The following is a 17,145-nucleotide window of genomic DNA, read 5'->3' on the forward strand; positions in this document are numbered from 1 at the left end:
AGAGCTTCACCCAGAGAAGCCTGTGATGTCTGTACCTTTTAGTGTGTTCTAAAGATTGTCTTCTCGGCTGTGCTCTGAGAGAGAAATTGGGTCCCAGTCCACTTTTATCTTTGGAAAACAGAGGCCGAGTCTTCATGAAGGCCTGACTGAGCCCCCTTTTCCTCTTCCCCCACTCCCTTCTGTGGCACCCTTGCACTTTGCTCTGCTCCCTTTATTCTCTCCTCTCTTAGCCCCACAACACTTATGTATCTATTTGTAATTTATTTATAGTAATGCTTGTCTTCCCTTCTATATTTTAAGCTTATTGTGGGCAGGGACTGTGTCTACCAACTTAGTTATATTGTACTCTCCCAAGCACTTAGTACAGTGCTCTGCACAAAGTAAGTATTTAATGAATATGTTCGATTGATCTTCAAGGGTAAATCTAACATCAGCTTGAAAAACTGAGAAGAACCCCTAGGTGTTGGGAGGGAGTTTCTGCCTAAACCTTGTCTTGGGATGCAGTAATGAAGGGCCTGACAAGCGTTAGGGAGACTGTGAAGCAGGGCTTTTTTTTCTGTAAAACTTCAGCTTCTGATTGACTGAGAAAGCTGTTTGACTGACAGTTGCCGCCTGTGTATACAGTGCTTCTGTGCCTCCCCTCTTGCCCTAGTATCCAGTTGCCTGGATTCTGGGGGCTATAGGGAAGAAACAGCATGTCCTAGTGGCTAGAACATGAGCCTGGGAATCAGAAGAACCTGGGTTCTAATTCCTTCTCTGCCACTTGTCTGCTGTATGACCTTGGGTAAGGCACTTCATTTCTCTATGCCTCAGTTACCTCATCTGTAAAATTATTTCATTCAGTCATATTTATTGAGTGCTTCCTTTGTGCAGAGCACTGTACTAGCACTTGGGAAAGTCCAATATAACAATAGACACATTCCATGCCCAAATGAGGATTAAGACTGTGAGCCCCATGTGGGACAATTCTTAAGTCCAACTTGATTAGCTTGTACCCCTCCCCAGAGCTAAATAATAGTGCCTGGCACAAAGTAAGCACTTGATTAATACCATTAAAAAAAGCCCAACAGAACTGAAGGCTACAGTGGGGAGGGGAATAGAATGTGTCTGTTTATTGTTGTATTGTACTCTCCTAGGTGCTTAATATAGTGCTCTGCATATAGTAAGCATTTAATAAATACCATGGAATGAATGAATGAATAAATGAATGAATAGGGCTGGGGGCTGAAACAATTTTTCATGTTCTCTGGCCATTTGTCAGGTATAAGATTTCAGAGTTCCCAGGATGGGCCCTGATAGGTCTGGGGACTCCAGTTTTATCCACCTGGAACAATTTCTGCTCACACTAGACTAGAACATAATGCTAAATCTGCCTGGGCAAGTACACCGTAGAAAAGGTAATTTCCCCTGGGAAAAAACTTTTCAACATTCTTACACTCTTTGTGGTGAACCACCCAGAGGCATTCTCCTAAATGCCAATACTGGGCTATCCACTGAGCAAGCAGCATAGCCTAGTGAATAGAGCACAAACCAGGGAGTCAAAAGGATCTAGGTTCTAATCCAGGGTCTGCCACTTGTCTGTGACCTTGGGCAAGTAGCTTCACTTACCTGTGCCTCAATTATCTTTTTTTATGGTATTTGTTAAGGGCTTACTCTGTGCTAAACACTGTACTAAGCTCTGGAGTAGATCCCAGTTTACCAGGTTAGACATAGTCCCTGTTCTTCATGGGACTCTCAATCTTATTCCCCATTTTACATATGAGGTAAATGAGGCACAGAGAAATTTGCCCAAGGTCTCACAGCTGACAAGTAGAAGAGTCGGAATTAGAACCCAGGTCCTTCTGGCTCCCAGGCCCGGGTTTTATCTGTTAAATGGGGATTAAGATTGTGAGCCCTCTGTGGGACAGGGACTGTGTCCAACTTGATAAACTCGTATCTACCTCAACACTTAGTATAGTGGTGGCATATAGTAAGCACTTAAGTGTTACCATTTAAAAAAAACAGCAGGAGACCCTGTAGAAATCTACCAACTCCCTTTGGGACCTCGGATGTATCGCCCCAGTTTTATGGATGGAACAGAAGTGATGGGTTAGTCCACCATGGGTGAGACCCAGAAGACGCCTAGGTAGCAGAGACTGAGTTATGAATGAATTTTGCTCTTGAAGTGCCATGCTGGTTAGTAGTGCCCTTACAAACTATCACACAGGCACTGGGCAGTGGGAATGGTACCATTAGCATTTAAATGAGTGCCCACCAGGCCAGTGCACTGTAGTTGGTCCTTGGGAAGTAGAGAATAAAGAAGTGGCACATTTCTTGCCCATGAAGAACTTATACTCTAATAGGGTAGAGCAAGCCTACTCTATTGTAAGGTCCTTGAGGGCAAGGATTTTGTCTACCAACTTGATTATATTGTACTCTCCAAAAAACTTCGTGCCCTGCACACAATAATCACTCAATCAGAAGTAGCATGGCCTAGTGGAAATAGTGGAATTCAGAGGACCTGGGTTCTAATCCCAGCTTCCTCACGTACCTTCTCCTTGTGTAAATTACTTAAACTTCTTTGTGACTCAGTGTCCTCATCTAAAAATGGGGATCAAATCTTATTAATAATAATTATTATTGTGATGGTATTTAAGTGCTAACTATGTATCAGGCATTGTAAGCACTGGGGTGGTTACAAGCTAATCAGGTTGGACCCAGTCCCTGCCTCACAGGGAGCTCAGAATCTCAATCCCATTTTACAGGTGATGCACAGAGAATTGAAATGACTTGCCCAAGGTCACAAAGCAGACAAGTGGCAGAGCCACTTGAACTTCTGACTCCCAGCCAGTGCTCTATCCACTACGGTGTGCTGCTTCTAACTCCCTTCTACCTAGACTGTGAGCCCCATGTGGGACTGGGACTGTGTCCAAACTGATAACTTTCTATATACCCTTAGAACAGTGGTTTGCACATAGTAAGCACTAAAATATATTAATAATAGTAATAATAATTAATCAATCAATGATATTTATTGGGCACTGTACTAAGCATTTGGGAGAACCCAGAGGAACATTCTACCACTGATGGATGAATTTCTCTTCCTAGAGACTGACAGAGTGCCAACTAGGCCGTCCTTTAGAAGATCCCTTCCTTTTTTCATTCATTCCTTCAATCATTCATTCAGTAATATTTATTAAGCGCTTACTGGGTGCGGAGAACTGTACTTGGGAAAGTACAATACAACAATAAACAGTGGCATTCCCTGCCCACAACGATCTCACGGTCCCTCTGGGTTAATGACTGACACTATTCTCCCTGGGAATCCACTGTTGTCAGTGTCAGAGTCTGACCCCCCTTTGACTCTACTTACCTTCCACTGCTCTGGTTATTTATCCCTCCTGTCCCAGGAAGCAGTGTGGCCTAGTGGATAGAGCGTGGGCCTGGGATAATAATAATAATGTTGGTATTTGTTAAGCGCTTACTATGTGCCGAGCACTGTTCTAAGCGCTGGGGTAGACACAGGGGAATCAGGTCGTCCCACGTGGGGCTCACAGTCTTAATCCCCATTTTACAGATGAGGGAACTGAGGCACAGAGAAGTTAAGTGACTTGCCCACAGTCACACAGCCGACAAGTGGCAGAGCTGGGATTCGAACTCATGAGCCCTGACTCCAAAGCCCGTGCTCTTTCCACTGAGCCAGAGTCAGAAGTACCTGGGTTCTAATACTGTCTGTCACTTGTCTGCTGCTGGGTGAGCTTGGGCAAGTTGTTTCACTTCTTTGAGCCCCAGTTACTTCATTTGTAAAAGGGGATTAACACTTAGAGCCCCATGTGGTGCATAGACTTTGTCCAACCTAACTTGTGTCTATACCAGTGCTTAGTATAGTGTCTGGTATAAAGTCAGTCAGCCAGTCAGTAGTATTTTTTGAGCATTTGCTGTGTGCAGAACAGTGTAAGCACTAAAATGCGTTATTAATAATAATACTACTTAATCAATGGTATTTTTTTGAGCACTCTACTAAGCATTTGGGAGAATTTGGTACTCTCTGGGAGAGTACTATATAACAAACACATCCCCTGCCCATAGCAAGCTTACAGTTTAGAGTGGGAGACTACTTTAAGTGCTTCACAAATATCTTCTTCCTCTTCCAAACAGACAAAAACAGCCATTTGCTGGAGTCTGAATCACCCTCCCTGGAGAGAGTAGGCGCTAGGCAGGGGGTTTCTTGTTAAACTGCCTCATGGCTCATTAAGCGCCACTGGCAAGGAAATTGGGTCTTTGTTAAATGGTCCCCTTCCCTGAGAATGTTTAACACACCCTTCCCGACTGATGAGCTCTGAAATTCTTCTCAGGCCTGGCCCCAGCCTCAGCCCATGGCTCCCTGGGAGCCATGGCTCCATGAGTCCTGCCTGGGAACCTGCCACTCTTGTGTGTTTCAGAAGTATCAGAAGTATCAGTTGCCCACCTGAGCCCCTCTCACCGCTCCTTCCCAGGTCTTTCCTCCTTCAGCATTACGTCACAGAATAACGGAATAACAGAAGTAGCGTGGCCTAGCAGAAGGAGCATGGGCCTGGGAGTCAGAGGACCTGGGTTCTAATTCCAGCTCTGCCAATTGCCCATCCCGAGACCTTGGGCAGCACTTCATTACTCTGTGACTCAGTTTCTTCATCTGTAAAATAGAGAATCAATACGTCCTCCTTCCTAGGCTGTGAGGCCCATGTAGGACAGGGATTGTGTCCAACCTGATCATCTTGTATCTACCCTAGCACTTGGAACAGTGCTTGCCACGGAGTAAGCGCTTAACAAATATGATTATTATTGTTGTTGTCATTGTTCTTATGAGGCCCATGCAGAGAGAATAATTCTCTAAACAAACCAACTCTGAGGAGCCCACAGGCAGTTTCCTGGTGTCAAAACCACTGGCTAGAGGAGCCCCAACAGGGCTCCAATTGGAATAAGAAGTGTGTGTTTGGACTACGGATGTGTTTGGGTGTCCTATCAGAGCTACCAATCCCTAGTAGAGGGGTTGAATTATGACCCAACCTAATGCCATCCCCCATGATTAACACCTGCCAGTTGTATGACTTCATCTGACTCTGGCCTGGCCCCCACCCCTATCCATTACTAAATCCTGTCAGTTTGACCTTCACAACATTGCTAAAATCCACTCTTTTCACTCCAACAGAACTGCTGCTAAGTTAGTCCGAGCATTTATCCTGTCCTAGCATGATTACCATATTAGCCTTCTTGCAGACCTCCCTGTCTTCTCTCTCTCCCCACACCAGTCCATTCTTCACTCTGCTGCCCAGGTTATTTTTCTACAAAAATGTTCAGGTCATGCTTCCCCAATCTTCAAGAACCTCCAGTGGTTGCCCATTCACCTCCACATCAAATCAAACTGCTTACCATCAGCTTTAAAACACTCAATAACCTGGCCCCCTCCTATCTCACCTCGCTAGTCTCCTACTACAACCCAGCCTGCACACTTAGCTCTTCTAATGTCAACGAATTCACTATACCACAGTCTCATCTTTCTCGCTGCCAACCTCTCGCCCATGTCCTGCCCCTGACCTGGAATGATCTCCCTTCTCAAATCCGACAGGCAATTACTCTTCCCTCCTTCAAAGCCTTATTGAAGGCACATTTCCTCCAAGAGGCCTTCCCTGACGAAGCCCTCCTTTCCTCTTCTCTGACTTTCTTCTGCGTCATCCTTACTGGCTCCCTTTACTCGTCCCCCCTCCCAGCCTCACAGCACCTGGTTATAAGATCAGGTGACTTGGAAATTTAAAATATGAAGACAATGATCAAGGGCTGCTATAAACCACTCATTTATAGGACCATCCTCAAGGATTTCAGCTGATTAACATTGCAGGGCAAAATGTGCCAATCCATCATGGAACCTACCTGGATGATGCAGAGAGTAGAGTTTGAAGCCCAGTCTGGACTGTGGCTACTGAGAGGGAGTTGCTCTCTTCTCTAGCAGTGCAGCCTAGTGGAAAGAGCGCAAGATTAGGAGTCAGGAGACCCAGGTTCTAATCCTGGATCTGCTATGTGACCTTGGGACCCTGACCTCTCTGTGCCTGTTTCCTCACCTGTAAAATAGTGATTAAATTCCTGCTTTTTCTTTTCCTTAGGCTGTGAGCCCCATATGGGACAGGGACTGTGTCTATCCTCATTTTCTGGTATAAATCACAGTGGGGTTTTTTTTAGCTTTGTTTTTTAGTGGTATTTGTTTAAGTGCTTACTATGTGCCAAAGCTGTACTAACTGCTGGGGTAAACACAAGCTAATCAGATTGGACACAGTCCATGTTTCACATGGGGCTCACAATCTTAATGCCCATTTTACAGATGAGGTAACTGAAGCACAGAAAACTTAAGTGATTTTGCCAAGGTCACACAGCAGACAAGTGATGGAGGTGGTATTAGAGCTCAGGTCCTCTGACTCCCAAGCCCATGCTCTTTCCACTGGCCACACTGCTGCCTATCAACCTTCATATCAAACAAAAATTCTCACTATTGGCTTCAAAGTTCTCCATCACCTTGCCCCTTCTTACTTTACCTCCCTTCTCTCCTTCTACGTCCCAGCCCGCACACTTGGCTCCTTTACCGCTAACCTCCTCACTGTGCCTCGTTCTCGTGTGTCCCGCAGTCGACCCCTGGCCCATGTCCTACCTCTGACCTGAAATGCCCTCCCTCCTCACATCCACCAAACTAGCACACTTACCCCCTTCAAAGCCCTAATGAAAGCTCATCTCCTCCAGGAGGCCTTCTTAGACTGAGCCCCCCTTTCCCTCTGCTCTTCCTCCCCTCCCCATCTCCCCAACTCCCTCTCTCTGTTCTACCCCCTCCCCACCCCACAGCACTTGTGTATATATGTACATATTTATTGTTCTATTTCATTGATGATGTGAATATATCTATGATTCTATTTATATTGATGCTATTGATGCCTGTCTACTAGTTTTGTTTTATTTTGTTGTCTGTCTCCCCACTTCTAAACTGTGAGTCTGTTGTTGGGTAGGAATTGTCTCTATTTGTTGCCAAATTGTTCTTTCCAAGTGCTTAGTACAGTGCTCTGCCTACAGTTAAGTGCTCATTAAATATGATTGAAAGAATGAATGAATGAGCTGCTTTCCACATATTATTATTGTGCTTGGCACATATTATCATTATTATTATCATTGTTGTTAAGCCTTTACTGTGTGGCAAGCACTGATTTAAACACTGCAGTAGATGGAAGTCAAATAGGTCGGGCTCAGTTCCTGTCCCACAAGGGACTCACAGTCCAAGGAGGAGGGAAAACAGACATTGAGTCCCCATTTAACAGATAAGGAAACTGAGGCACAAAGAACTTAAGTGACTGGCCCAAGGTCACCCAGCAGGCAACAGTCAGGGTCAGGATTAGAATCCAGCTCCTCTTACTCCTTCGCCCATGCTCTTTCTACTAGGCTATGCTGCTCCTCTAAGCACGTAACAAATACCTCTATCACTATTATCAATATTATTCTCTAAGTTTCCTGCATGGAAAGAAAGAGTAAATCATTTTGGCAGAAGGCTTAGTGATTCAAACCTTTCCAGAAAAATATATTTCTATAGCAAAGGTGGAAAATGTCAGGTCTGAATCAGCTGCTTCATGAAGGAGCTTCCAGCTCTGCCAGACAACTCTTTGAATAAACATGACTTGTTTTTGAGGGAAAGTATCAACTTCTTGAAGCCAGGTTTTCCCAGTCTGGCTTGATTTCCCTGGCCAAAGCCCCAGGTCACCAGCTTCCTGCTTTGACATCCAAGCTCCTGGACAGGACTCCCAGTTCAGAAGACGCCCTCCCTGGAGTTTCAGTAAATGGCAGGATTTAGTTGTTTTGCTACAACTCAAATATCCCTAATTTTCATTCATTCATTCATTCATTCATTCATTCATTCAATCGTATTTATTGAGCACTTACTGTGTGCAGAGCACTGTACTAGGCGCTTGGAAAGTACAATTTGGCAACAAATAGAGACAATCCCTGCCCAACAACGGGCTCACAGTCTAGAAGCGAGGAGACAGACAAGAAAACAAAGCAAAACAAGTGGACAGGCATCAAACAAGTAGACAGGCATCAAAATTTTCATCAATTTTTTTTTTATCCCAGATCATCTTAGTCTAAGTAAGGAAGCTTAGGGGAAGTTATGGGCAGGGAATGTGTCTGTTTATTGTTGTATCATACTCTCCCAAGCACTTAGTAGAGTGTTTTACACAGAGTAAACTCAATAAATACGATTGACTGAAAGAATGAATATTTGGCAAAAAGAAAGCAAAGGCTACATGGCCCAGTGGAAGGAGGATGGATCTGGGAATCAAAGAATCTGGATTCTAATCCTAGATCTGCCACCTGCCTGCTACATGATCTTGGGCAAGTCGCTTAACTTCCCCATGCCTCAATTTCCTCATTGGTAAAATGGAGATTCAATGCCTACACTCCCTCCTACTTAGGCTGTGAGCCCCTTGTTGGGCAGAGATTGTGACTGACATGATTAACTTGTATCTGCCCCAACACTTAGAACAGTGTGATCCCCCTCCCTACCCCCTGTGCCCAGTCTCCCCAGATCCTCCTCCCCACCCAAGGCATCACCATGTCTTCCGCCTCCCTAACCCCTGTGCTAGGGCCCCAGATCTTTTTACCCCCCAAGGCATCTCCATGTGATTTATTCATTCAATCATATTCATTGAGCGTTTATGGTGTGCAGAACAGTGTTACTAAGTGCTTGGGAGACTACAATATAACAGTAAACAGACACATTTCCTGCCCACGATGAGTGTGATCCTTCCCATCTACCCCCTGTGCCCAGGCCCCCAGCTCTTCCCCCCGAAATAAATCGTGGCATTTGTTAATGACTTATTACGTATTATCAAACACTGTTCTAAAACTGGGGTAGATACAAGTTGATCAAGTTGGACACAGTTCCAGTCCCACATGGGGTTCACAGTTGAAGTAGGAGTGAGTACGGGCATTGAATCCCCATTTTACACTTGAGGAAACTGAAGCACAGAGAAGTTAAGAGACTTGTCCAAGGTCACACAGCAAGTAAGTGGCAGAGTTAGGATCAGAACCTGGGTCTTCTGATTCTTAGGGCCATGCTCTTTCCACTAGACCATGCTGCTTCTCCATGTCTCAGTCCCCTCCTCTGTAAAATGAAGATTCTATCCCTGTTCTCCCTCCCCTTTATATTGTGAGGTATGTGTGGGACAGGGACTCTGCCTAACTGAGTAGCTTGTATCTCCCCCCAGTGCTCAGAACAGTACTTGGCACACAGAAAGCACTTAACAAATACCACAATTATTGTTATTGTTATTGCACACTCCCATCTCCGAATGCCTGTCTTTCAGTGACCGTCCTGGCCATCTTCCACGAGCTGCATGTCGACACGGATCTGTACACACTACTGTTTGGAGAGAGCGTCCTGAATGATGCTGTGGCCATCGTCCTCACATAGTAAGTACCGGCAAGCTCTGGGGCATTATTTCACATGGGGAGAGTCTTTCCCTGCCTCTGCCACTTAAAGTGACGAATCATTTCTACTTCTTCAGGTAGTCATTCGATCAATGAATAGCTTTTACTGAAAGCACTTCCATGCAGAATACTGTAATAACCGCCGAGCAAGTACAGTACTCATTCACAATTGTATTTACTGAGCTCTTACTGTGTGCAGAGCGCTGTACTAAGTGCTTGGGAGAGTACAATATAACAATAAACAGACATTCCCCGCCAGACAACAAACCTACAGTCTAGGGGGGAGAGACACATGAATATTAGTAAAAAAAATTACAGATATGTACATAAGTGCTGTGGGACTGGGAGGGGGGATGAATAAAGGTAGCAAGTCAGGGTGACACAGAGGGAAATGGGAGAAGAGGAAATTGGGGCTTAGGAAAGGCCTCTTGGAGGAAATGTGCTTTTATTAAGGTACATCTTCACTAAAGCTGTTGTGCCTTCAACAACAGACTCAGCAAACATGATCCTTGCCCTTTAGGAGCTTACAATCTAGCTAAAGAGGCAGACACTAAAATAAATTTCAGATAAGAGGAAGTAAAAGATAATAGTGTTATTTAATTAAGTGCTGCAAGGGCAGAGAAAATTGAACTAAGGTGGGACAGAAATGCTGAAGTGGAAGTTGGGGGAATATAAAGTGGAGTGATTAAAAATAAATCAGGGAAGACCTCTTGGAGGAGAGGTGATTTTACTAGGGTTCTCATGATGGGGACAGTAGTAGTTTGTCAGTTGTGAAGAGAGAGAGAGTTACAGGCAGAGAGAGAACATGAGCAAGAAGTTGACAATGAGACGAAAACACGGCACAGTGAGTAATTTGGTTTAAGAGTGAAGAGTTCAAGCTGGGGCTTAGTGGAAAAAGAGCATGGATAAATAATGATAATAATAATAATAATAATAATAACTATGGTATTTGTTAAGCACCAGCATGGCTCAGTGGAAAGAGCACAGGCTTGGGAGTCAGAGGTCATGAGTTCGAATGCCGGCTCTGCCACTTGTCAGCTGTGTGACTGTGGGCAAGTCACTTAACTTCTCTGTGCCTCAGTTACTTCATCTGTAAAATGGGGATTAACTGTGAGCCTCACGTGGGACAACCTGATTACCCTGTATCTACCCCAGCGCTTAGAACAGTGCTCGGCACATAGTAAGCGCTTAACAAATACCAACATTACTAAGCATGAGCTGTACTAAGCACTGGGGTAGATACAAGGTAATCAGGTTGTATACAGTCCCTGTCCCACATGAGGCTCACAGTCTCAATCCCCATTTTACAGCTGAGGGTACTGAGGCCCAGAGAAATGAAGTGACTTGCCCAAACTCACACAGCGGACAAGTGGCACTGCCAGGATTAAAATCCAGGTCCTTCTGACTCCTAGGCCCATGCTCCATCCACTAAGCCACACTGTTTCTCTAACTGGAGGAAGAGAGTTGGCTGATTGAATGTTTTTAAGCCAACAGTCAGAAGTTTCTGCTGGATATGGAGAGGAATGAGGAGCCACTGGAAGTTTTTGAGGAGTGGGGAGATGGGCACAGAATGCTTTAGGAGAATGATTTGGGTAGCAGAGCAAAGTGAGGTTGGCAATAGGAAAGACTGGAGGCAGAGGGATCAGCGAGGAGGCTGGTGCAGTTTCAAACAGGACTAAAGCAGGTGCCTGGACTATGATAGTGGCCATTTGGATGTAGAAAAGGGACAGATTCTTGAACTGCTGTGGAGGAAGAACCAATAGAATTTGACAACAGACTGAAAATGGTGGCATCTAGGTAAAGATGTCCTGGAGACAGGAGGATATCCGAAACTGCAGAGAAGGGGAGAGGTCAGGGTCAGCAAGGTGGATTTCAGAGTCATCCACAGAGAAGAGGTCCTTGAATCTGTTCGATCAGAGCCTTGAGGGGCACCCACAGTTAGGGAGTGAGAGATGGAGGAAGAGTCGGTGAAAGAGACTGAGAAAAACTTGGCCCGAGTTAGGAGAAGCAGGAGAGAGCAGTGTCAGAATAAAGGTTCGATAGTGTTTCCGGGAGAGGTGTGGTCCACAGCATCAAGGCAATTGAGAGGTCAAGGAAGATTAGGATGGAGTAGAGGCCGTTGGATTGGACAAGAAGGAAGCCGTAGGTGACGTGCGAGAACGCGCTATCAGGGGTGTGAAGGGGGCGGAAACCAGATTGTAGAGGGTCAAGGAGGGAGTCGGAGGAGAGGAAGTGGAGGAAGTGGTTGTATACGGCCCATTCAAAGAGTTTGGACAGAAATGGGAGGAGGGAGGCGGGCTGACAGAATGTGCAGTGGGGCCCAGAAAAGGATTTTTTAGGACAAGGGAGGTGCAGATGTGATTGAAGGGAGAAAAGAAGGAGCTGTCAGAGAGTGAGCAGTTGCACATGGGAATCGGGGAAGGAAGATGAGCGAGTGCAGAGCAGCATGGCGTAATGAAGTCAGAAGTTCATGGGTTCTAGTCCCGGCTCCACCGCTTGTCTGCTGTTTGGCCTTGGGCAAGTCACTTCACTTCTCTGTGCCTCAGTTATCTCATCTGTAAAATGGGGGTTAAGACTGTGAGCCCTATGTAGGACAAGGAATGTGCCTGTGTCCAACCTGATTTGCTGGTAACCACCCCAACTCTTAGTACAGTGCCTGGCACATAGTAAGTGTTTAGCAAATACCAGAATAATAATAACTATTATTATTTAGAAGGCATGAAGAGATGGGCTCAGAAGTGCCATTGAAGGGGGCAGCTTTTGAAAGGAGGCAGGAGATCTCTGCTTCAGAAATGGCCAACGAGGAAGAGATGGTGGATGGAGGGGTGGATGAAGGGAACTGGGGAGTTAAGGGATGATTTTGAAAAGGGCACTCCCAGTAGTTTGGAAGCTGCTCTTCCCAGGAGGTTGTTGGCAGTCACACATCTTTCCCTGGGGAGGATTTGCTCCATTCCACTTCCGACACCGACACCGGAGCTAACAATGCCCGGAAAGGAAAGGAGAGTGCACACAGCAGTCACTCAATAAATACCATTGAGAGATAGAGCCAGAAGAGGAAAACTGGCCCTGGAAGGAGGAGCAGAAAGAAGACGGTTGGGTTCTTTAATTGTTAGCCCAGAAAATGGTCCAGGGAGACATTTTGCCTCTCACCTTCCCCGGCCTCGGACCGACAAGGTATGGGCTGATTCTACTCTGCTCTCACTCAAGCCCTCGCCCCTTCAGTAACCCAGCCGCTCAGGAGGAAAAGTACAATAGACATTCATCTCCCACACACCTTTCCCTAATGAAGAAAAGCCTCCCTTCCGCTGGAATGGTCGGAAATAATTCCCTAACGAGAATCTGCAACATTGGCAAAATGGTGCCTGTAATCTTCTTTTCAAATCATTAATTCATTCTGGCCGGGCCATGGCAGAAGGCAACACCTCATGTGGCTGTGAGATGCCTTGATCTGTTTTTTGATAATTATCTCAATCTCCCAGTAGCTATCCTCGGGGAACAGACACTCTGCAGCAGCATGCCATTCGGGCCCGTTTTATCTGTAAATTAGAAATGTCGGTGTGCGTTCCACCGAAACAACACCCTTTTCATTAGCGGAGGGGGGAATTTTGCAGATTGTAAATGTCCATGGATTTCTGGACCGATAAAACGGGCTCCTTATTAAACAGCTGCCTCTTGACTGACAATAAACATGCCGCAAATGCATTTATTCCCCACTAGGAAAACACTTAAAAGGAAACTCAGTGGAAAGCATTTTCTCTTTTTAAAAAGGGTAATTGGGCCTGCAGTTCTCGCTCTCCTGCTCGCTCACTTTAAATCAGAATATTGTGCAGCTGCCTAAGAATTCCTGTCATTATGACCAGTTCCTCTTAATTAAAATATTGATGACCGGGGGATGCTCGTGGGAAGTGACCCATTGAAAGGCACAGGGATAAATCCTCTGAGAGAGATTTAAAAGGAGCACCTCGGGGTCTAGTTGGGCAGAGAAACAGGTGTTTTATTTAAGAGCACTCAAGCTCAGTAAATACCATTGGTTGATTGAGCGATCCAGTAAAAGTACTAGTAATAATTGTTGTAATTATATTGATTGAACTACGACTCACTAAATTAATCAATAGTATTTTTTAAAATCCTACTCTACACAGAGCAGTATACTAAGCACTTAGGAGAGCAAAGTGCAGTTGGTAGCTGTGCTCCCCACCCCCCATCAAGGAGCTTATACAGCATACTGTATTGCGCGCTTGAGAAGAACAATCAATTGATCGATCCTGTTTATTGAGCTCTTACCATGTGCAGAGCACTTTACTAAGCACTTGGGAGAGTACAGTACAACATAGTTGGTAGACATGATCACTGCCCACAGTGAGTTTATTGTCCAGAGGGGGAGGTACAAGAAAATTCCCCCCTCCGCTAATGCTCTATCCTAGTGGATAGATTATGGGCCTGGAAGTCAGAAGGACCTGGGTTCTTTCTATTCCTGGGTCAGCCACTTGTCTGCTGTGGGACCTTAGGCAAGTCACTTCACTTCTCCATACCTCAGCTAACTCATCTGTCAAATTGGGATTAAGACTATGAGCCTTAACTGTCCAACCTGATTAATCTGCATCTATCCTAGCACATAGTACAGTTCCTGGCACATATTAAGCACTTAACAAAAAAACTATAAAAAAGGTGTAACTAAAGTAATCTATCAATGACATTTAGTAAACGCTTACAGTATGCAGGGCCCTGTCCTTAATACTTGGGAGAGTACTATATAGAAGAGTTGGTAAACACAGTCCCTCCTCTCAAGGGGAAGCACCATGGCCTAGTGGAGAGAGCATGGGCTGGGAGTCAGAAGATCTGGGTTCTAATTCCGGCTTAGCCAAATGCTTGCTGTGTGACCTTGGACAAGTCAATTAACTCTGTGTGCTTCGGTCTATTCTTCCTATTCTTCCTCCTACTCAGACTGTGAGCCCCAAGGGGGACAGGGTCTGTGTCCAACCTAATTAACTTGTATCGTATCTGTATTGACCCCAGAGCTGAGAACAGAGTTTGACATATAGTAAGTGCTTAACAAATAGAGAAGCAGCGTGGCTCAGTGGAAAGAGCACGGGCTAGGTACTCAGAGGTTGTGGGTTCAAATCCCAGCTCCGCCGCTTGTCAGCTGTGTGACTTTGGGCAAGTCACTTAACTTCTCTGTGCCTCAGTTCCTTCCACTATAAAATGGGGATTAAGACTGTGAGCACAATGGGGATTAAGACTGTGAGCACCAGGCGGGACAAACCTGATGACCTTGTATCCTCCCCAGCGCTTAGAACAGTGCTTTGCACATAGTAAGTGCTTACCAAATGCCATCATTATTAAATACCATAAAAAGGGATGAGGCTTACTGTCTAGTCGATGAAACTCATTCCCTACCCACAATGAGTTTCAACTCTCATGAGGTTTTGGCCAATGTGACCCTAACAGTGAGAGCTGTGAGGCCTTACAACACCCAAGAGGAGGCTCCCAGCCTTCCTTGAGAGCTCCATGCTAGGATCCCATACCCTTGTTATCAGTGACTTCTCCAAGTCTAACCAACTCCCTCCTGCTGCTGTTGAAGCCCGTTCCAGCTCCCTGTGGAAAATCCACCTGGGCCCACCACCTCCAGGTAGTGAAGGAGAGGGGCAGCTTTCCCCATCGCTGCAGGGGACCAGTGGAGATGGGGTTTCCCCCTGAAAACAAACTATCCTTTGAGCAGCTGGTCCAGGCAGAGGGTTCAAGCAAAGCAAGACTTTGGGACCCAACTCCAGGGAAATTTAGGGATAAAAAGCCAGACCACAGAGGTCACAGCCTACTGGTCCTCTGGCCCATCTTCACCAGCCATGGAGAGCAGGTCCCTTCCTGGACTATCTCCCCCTCTAGACTGTAAGCTCATTGAGGGCAGGGAATGGGCTGTTATATGGTTTCATTCTGCTCTCCCAAGCCTTTAATTCAGTGCTCTGCACACAGTAAGAGCTCAGTAAATATGATTGACTAACTGACTGAGCTCCCAAAGGCCCCCAGCCACCCCAACTAGCCAAATTGCCCAAGGAGACCTGAAATCTTGATCCCTCTTCTTCTGTGGGTTCCCACAGGAGCTCCAGGACTTCTTCGTTTGATCGATGGGGCCCCTGTAAAGATCATACTTCCTCCAGGAGGCCTTCCCTAACTGATCTCTCATCTTCCAACCCTATCTCTCCATCAATTGCCACTTGAGCACTAGGGTATTCATTCCTCCTGCCCTGCTGTGGCACTTAAGTACAAGGAGCTAATGGATTTATGCTGTATTACCTCTTCTTGTAATGTGTCTTAGTGCCTTTCTCTCCCACTAGATTTTAAGTTCTTTAAGGCTATGGATTGTTTCAACCAACAGTATCGTACCTTCCCAAAGAATTAGTACCATTCTCTGCACACAGTAAGCCCTCAATAAGCATGACTGTTTGATTGATTGAGGAGGACTTTCCCATCTTTCCCTTTTCCATCTTGCCACCTTCTCTGACTGATTTCTCTCCCTCCAGTCTAATTTCTTCCCCAGCACAGCCTCCCCTCTGGGGGGTCTTCCCCAGACCCTATGGTCAAATTCCCTATCCCTCCAGCCTGTTCTCCCCTACATCCCCTCAGGAGAGGCTCTTGACTGGCATCCTTCTCCCTCCCCCCACCCAGCCTCCCACCCAGGACTATTACAAAAGTTCAGGCCCAGGGTTCATTTGTTTTTCGAGGTGCTAGCATGACCTGCGATGCAGATGATGTCAAAAGCACCACTATGATTCCATTATCACCCCATGACACACCTCCCTTAAAATCCTCTAACACACAGCTCTTCCCAGCTTTAAAACACTTCTGAAAAATTAAAAACACCTACACACATGTGCATACACACATACATATATACACACTGCACGTCTCCTCCATGACTCCATTATGTTAAGGGTGGTGGAAATGTCTCTGGACTGAGCCTGGAGGCAGCAGCCCTGGGCAATCCCCAGGGGACATGCCTTCTGAAACCCAGTTGGCCTTCTTTTTTCTTTTCTAGTAGAATTTATTAAGCACTTACCATGTATCAAACACTGTTATAAGTGCTGGGGTAGGTACAAGTTAATTAGGTTGGACACAGTCCCAGTCCTACATGAGAGTCACAGTCTAAGTAGGCGAGAGAGCAGGTATTGAATCCCCATTACATAGTTGAGGAAACTGAGGCACAGAAAAGTTAAAAGTTAAGTGACTTGCCCAAGGTCACACAGCACGTAAATGGCAGAGAAATTGGCAGAGCTGGGAGCAGCTGCCATAGAGACAGAGCGGGTCCTCTGACTCCCAGGCCCATTCTCTTTCCACTAGGCCACACTGCTTCTCACTAGGTCACGCTGCTACTTGAGCCTGAGGTTTGGGAATTATGACCCACACATAAGCCCTTGCATTTATCTGTCCCTGCTCTAACCTGTTATTTTGGAGAAGTGAGAAAGGTCTCTCTGTTGAAAGCTTTATTGAGACATTCTTTTCATAACTCCATAGGCTGGAGGCTTCTAAAAGCTGGTAAATTGGGCTATGATAAGTGTTTGCAAGAAAGGCTTTGCCTGAAGGTGGAGTCTTCCCCACAGGAGGTTCGAAATGCAATTTCTGATCCAGGAACCCAGAGCACACAGAGCCTTTTCACTGTTCCTGGGAAGTCAATCA

At 45.8% G+C, this 17,145-nt stretch overlaps 1 protein-coding gene across 2 annotated transcripts in view; it reads left to right on the forward strand.

The window, feature by feature from the left end:
* The window catches only part of SLC9A9 (solute carrier family 9 member A9), a 378,100-nt gene that overhangs the window by 103,313 nt on the left and 257,642 nt on the right, over positions 1 to 17,145 (forward strand). For both annotated transcript variants that reach the window (XM_029074247.2, XM_029074237.2), the window contains exon 6: positions 9,351 to 9,456. In XM_029074247.2, the coding sequence (XP_028930080.1) occupies positions 9,351 to 9,456 (106 nt within the window). The remainder of the gene's footprint in view (positions 1 to 9,350; positions 9,457 to 17,145) is intronic.

This window comes from Ornithorhynchus anatinus, chromosome 1 (assembly GCF_004115215.2).
Source record: "Ornithorhynchus anatinus isolate Pmale09 chromosome 1, mOrnAna1.pri.v4, whole genome shotgun sequence".
In the NCBI taxonomy this organism is placed as follows: domain Eukaryota; kingdom Metazoa; phylum Chordata; class Mammalia; order Monotremata; family Ornithorhynchidae; genus Ornithorhynchus; species Ornithorhynchus anatinus.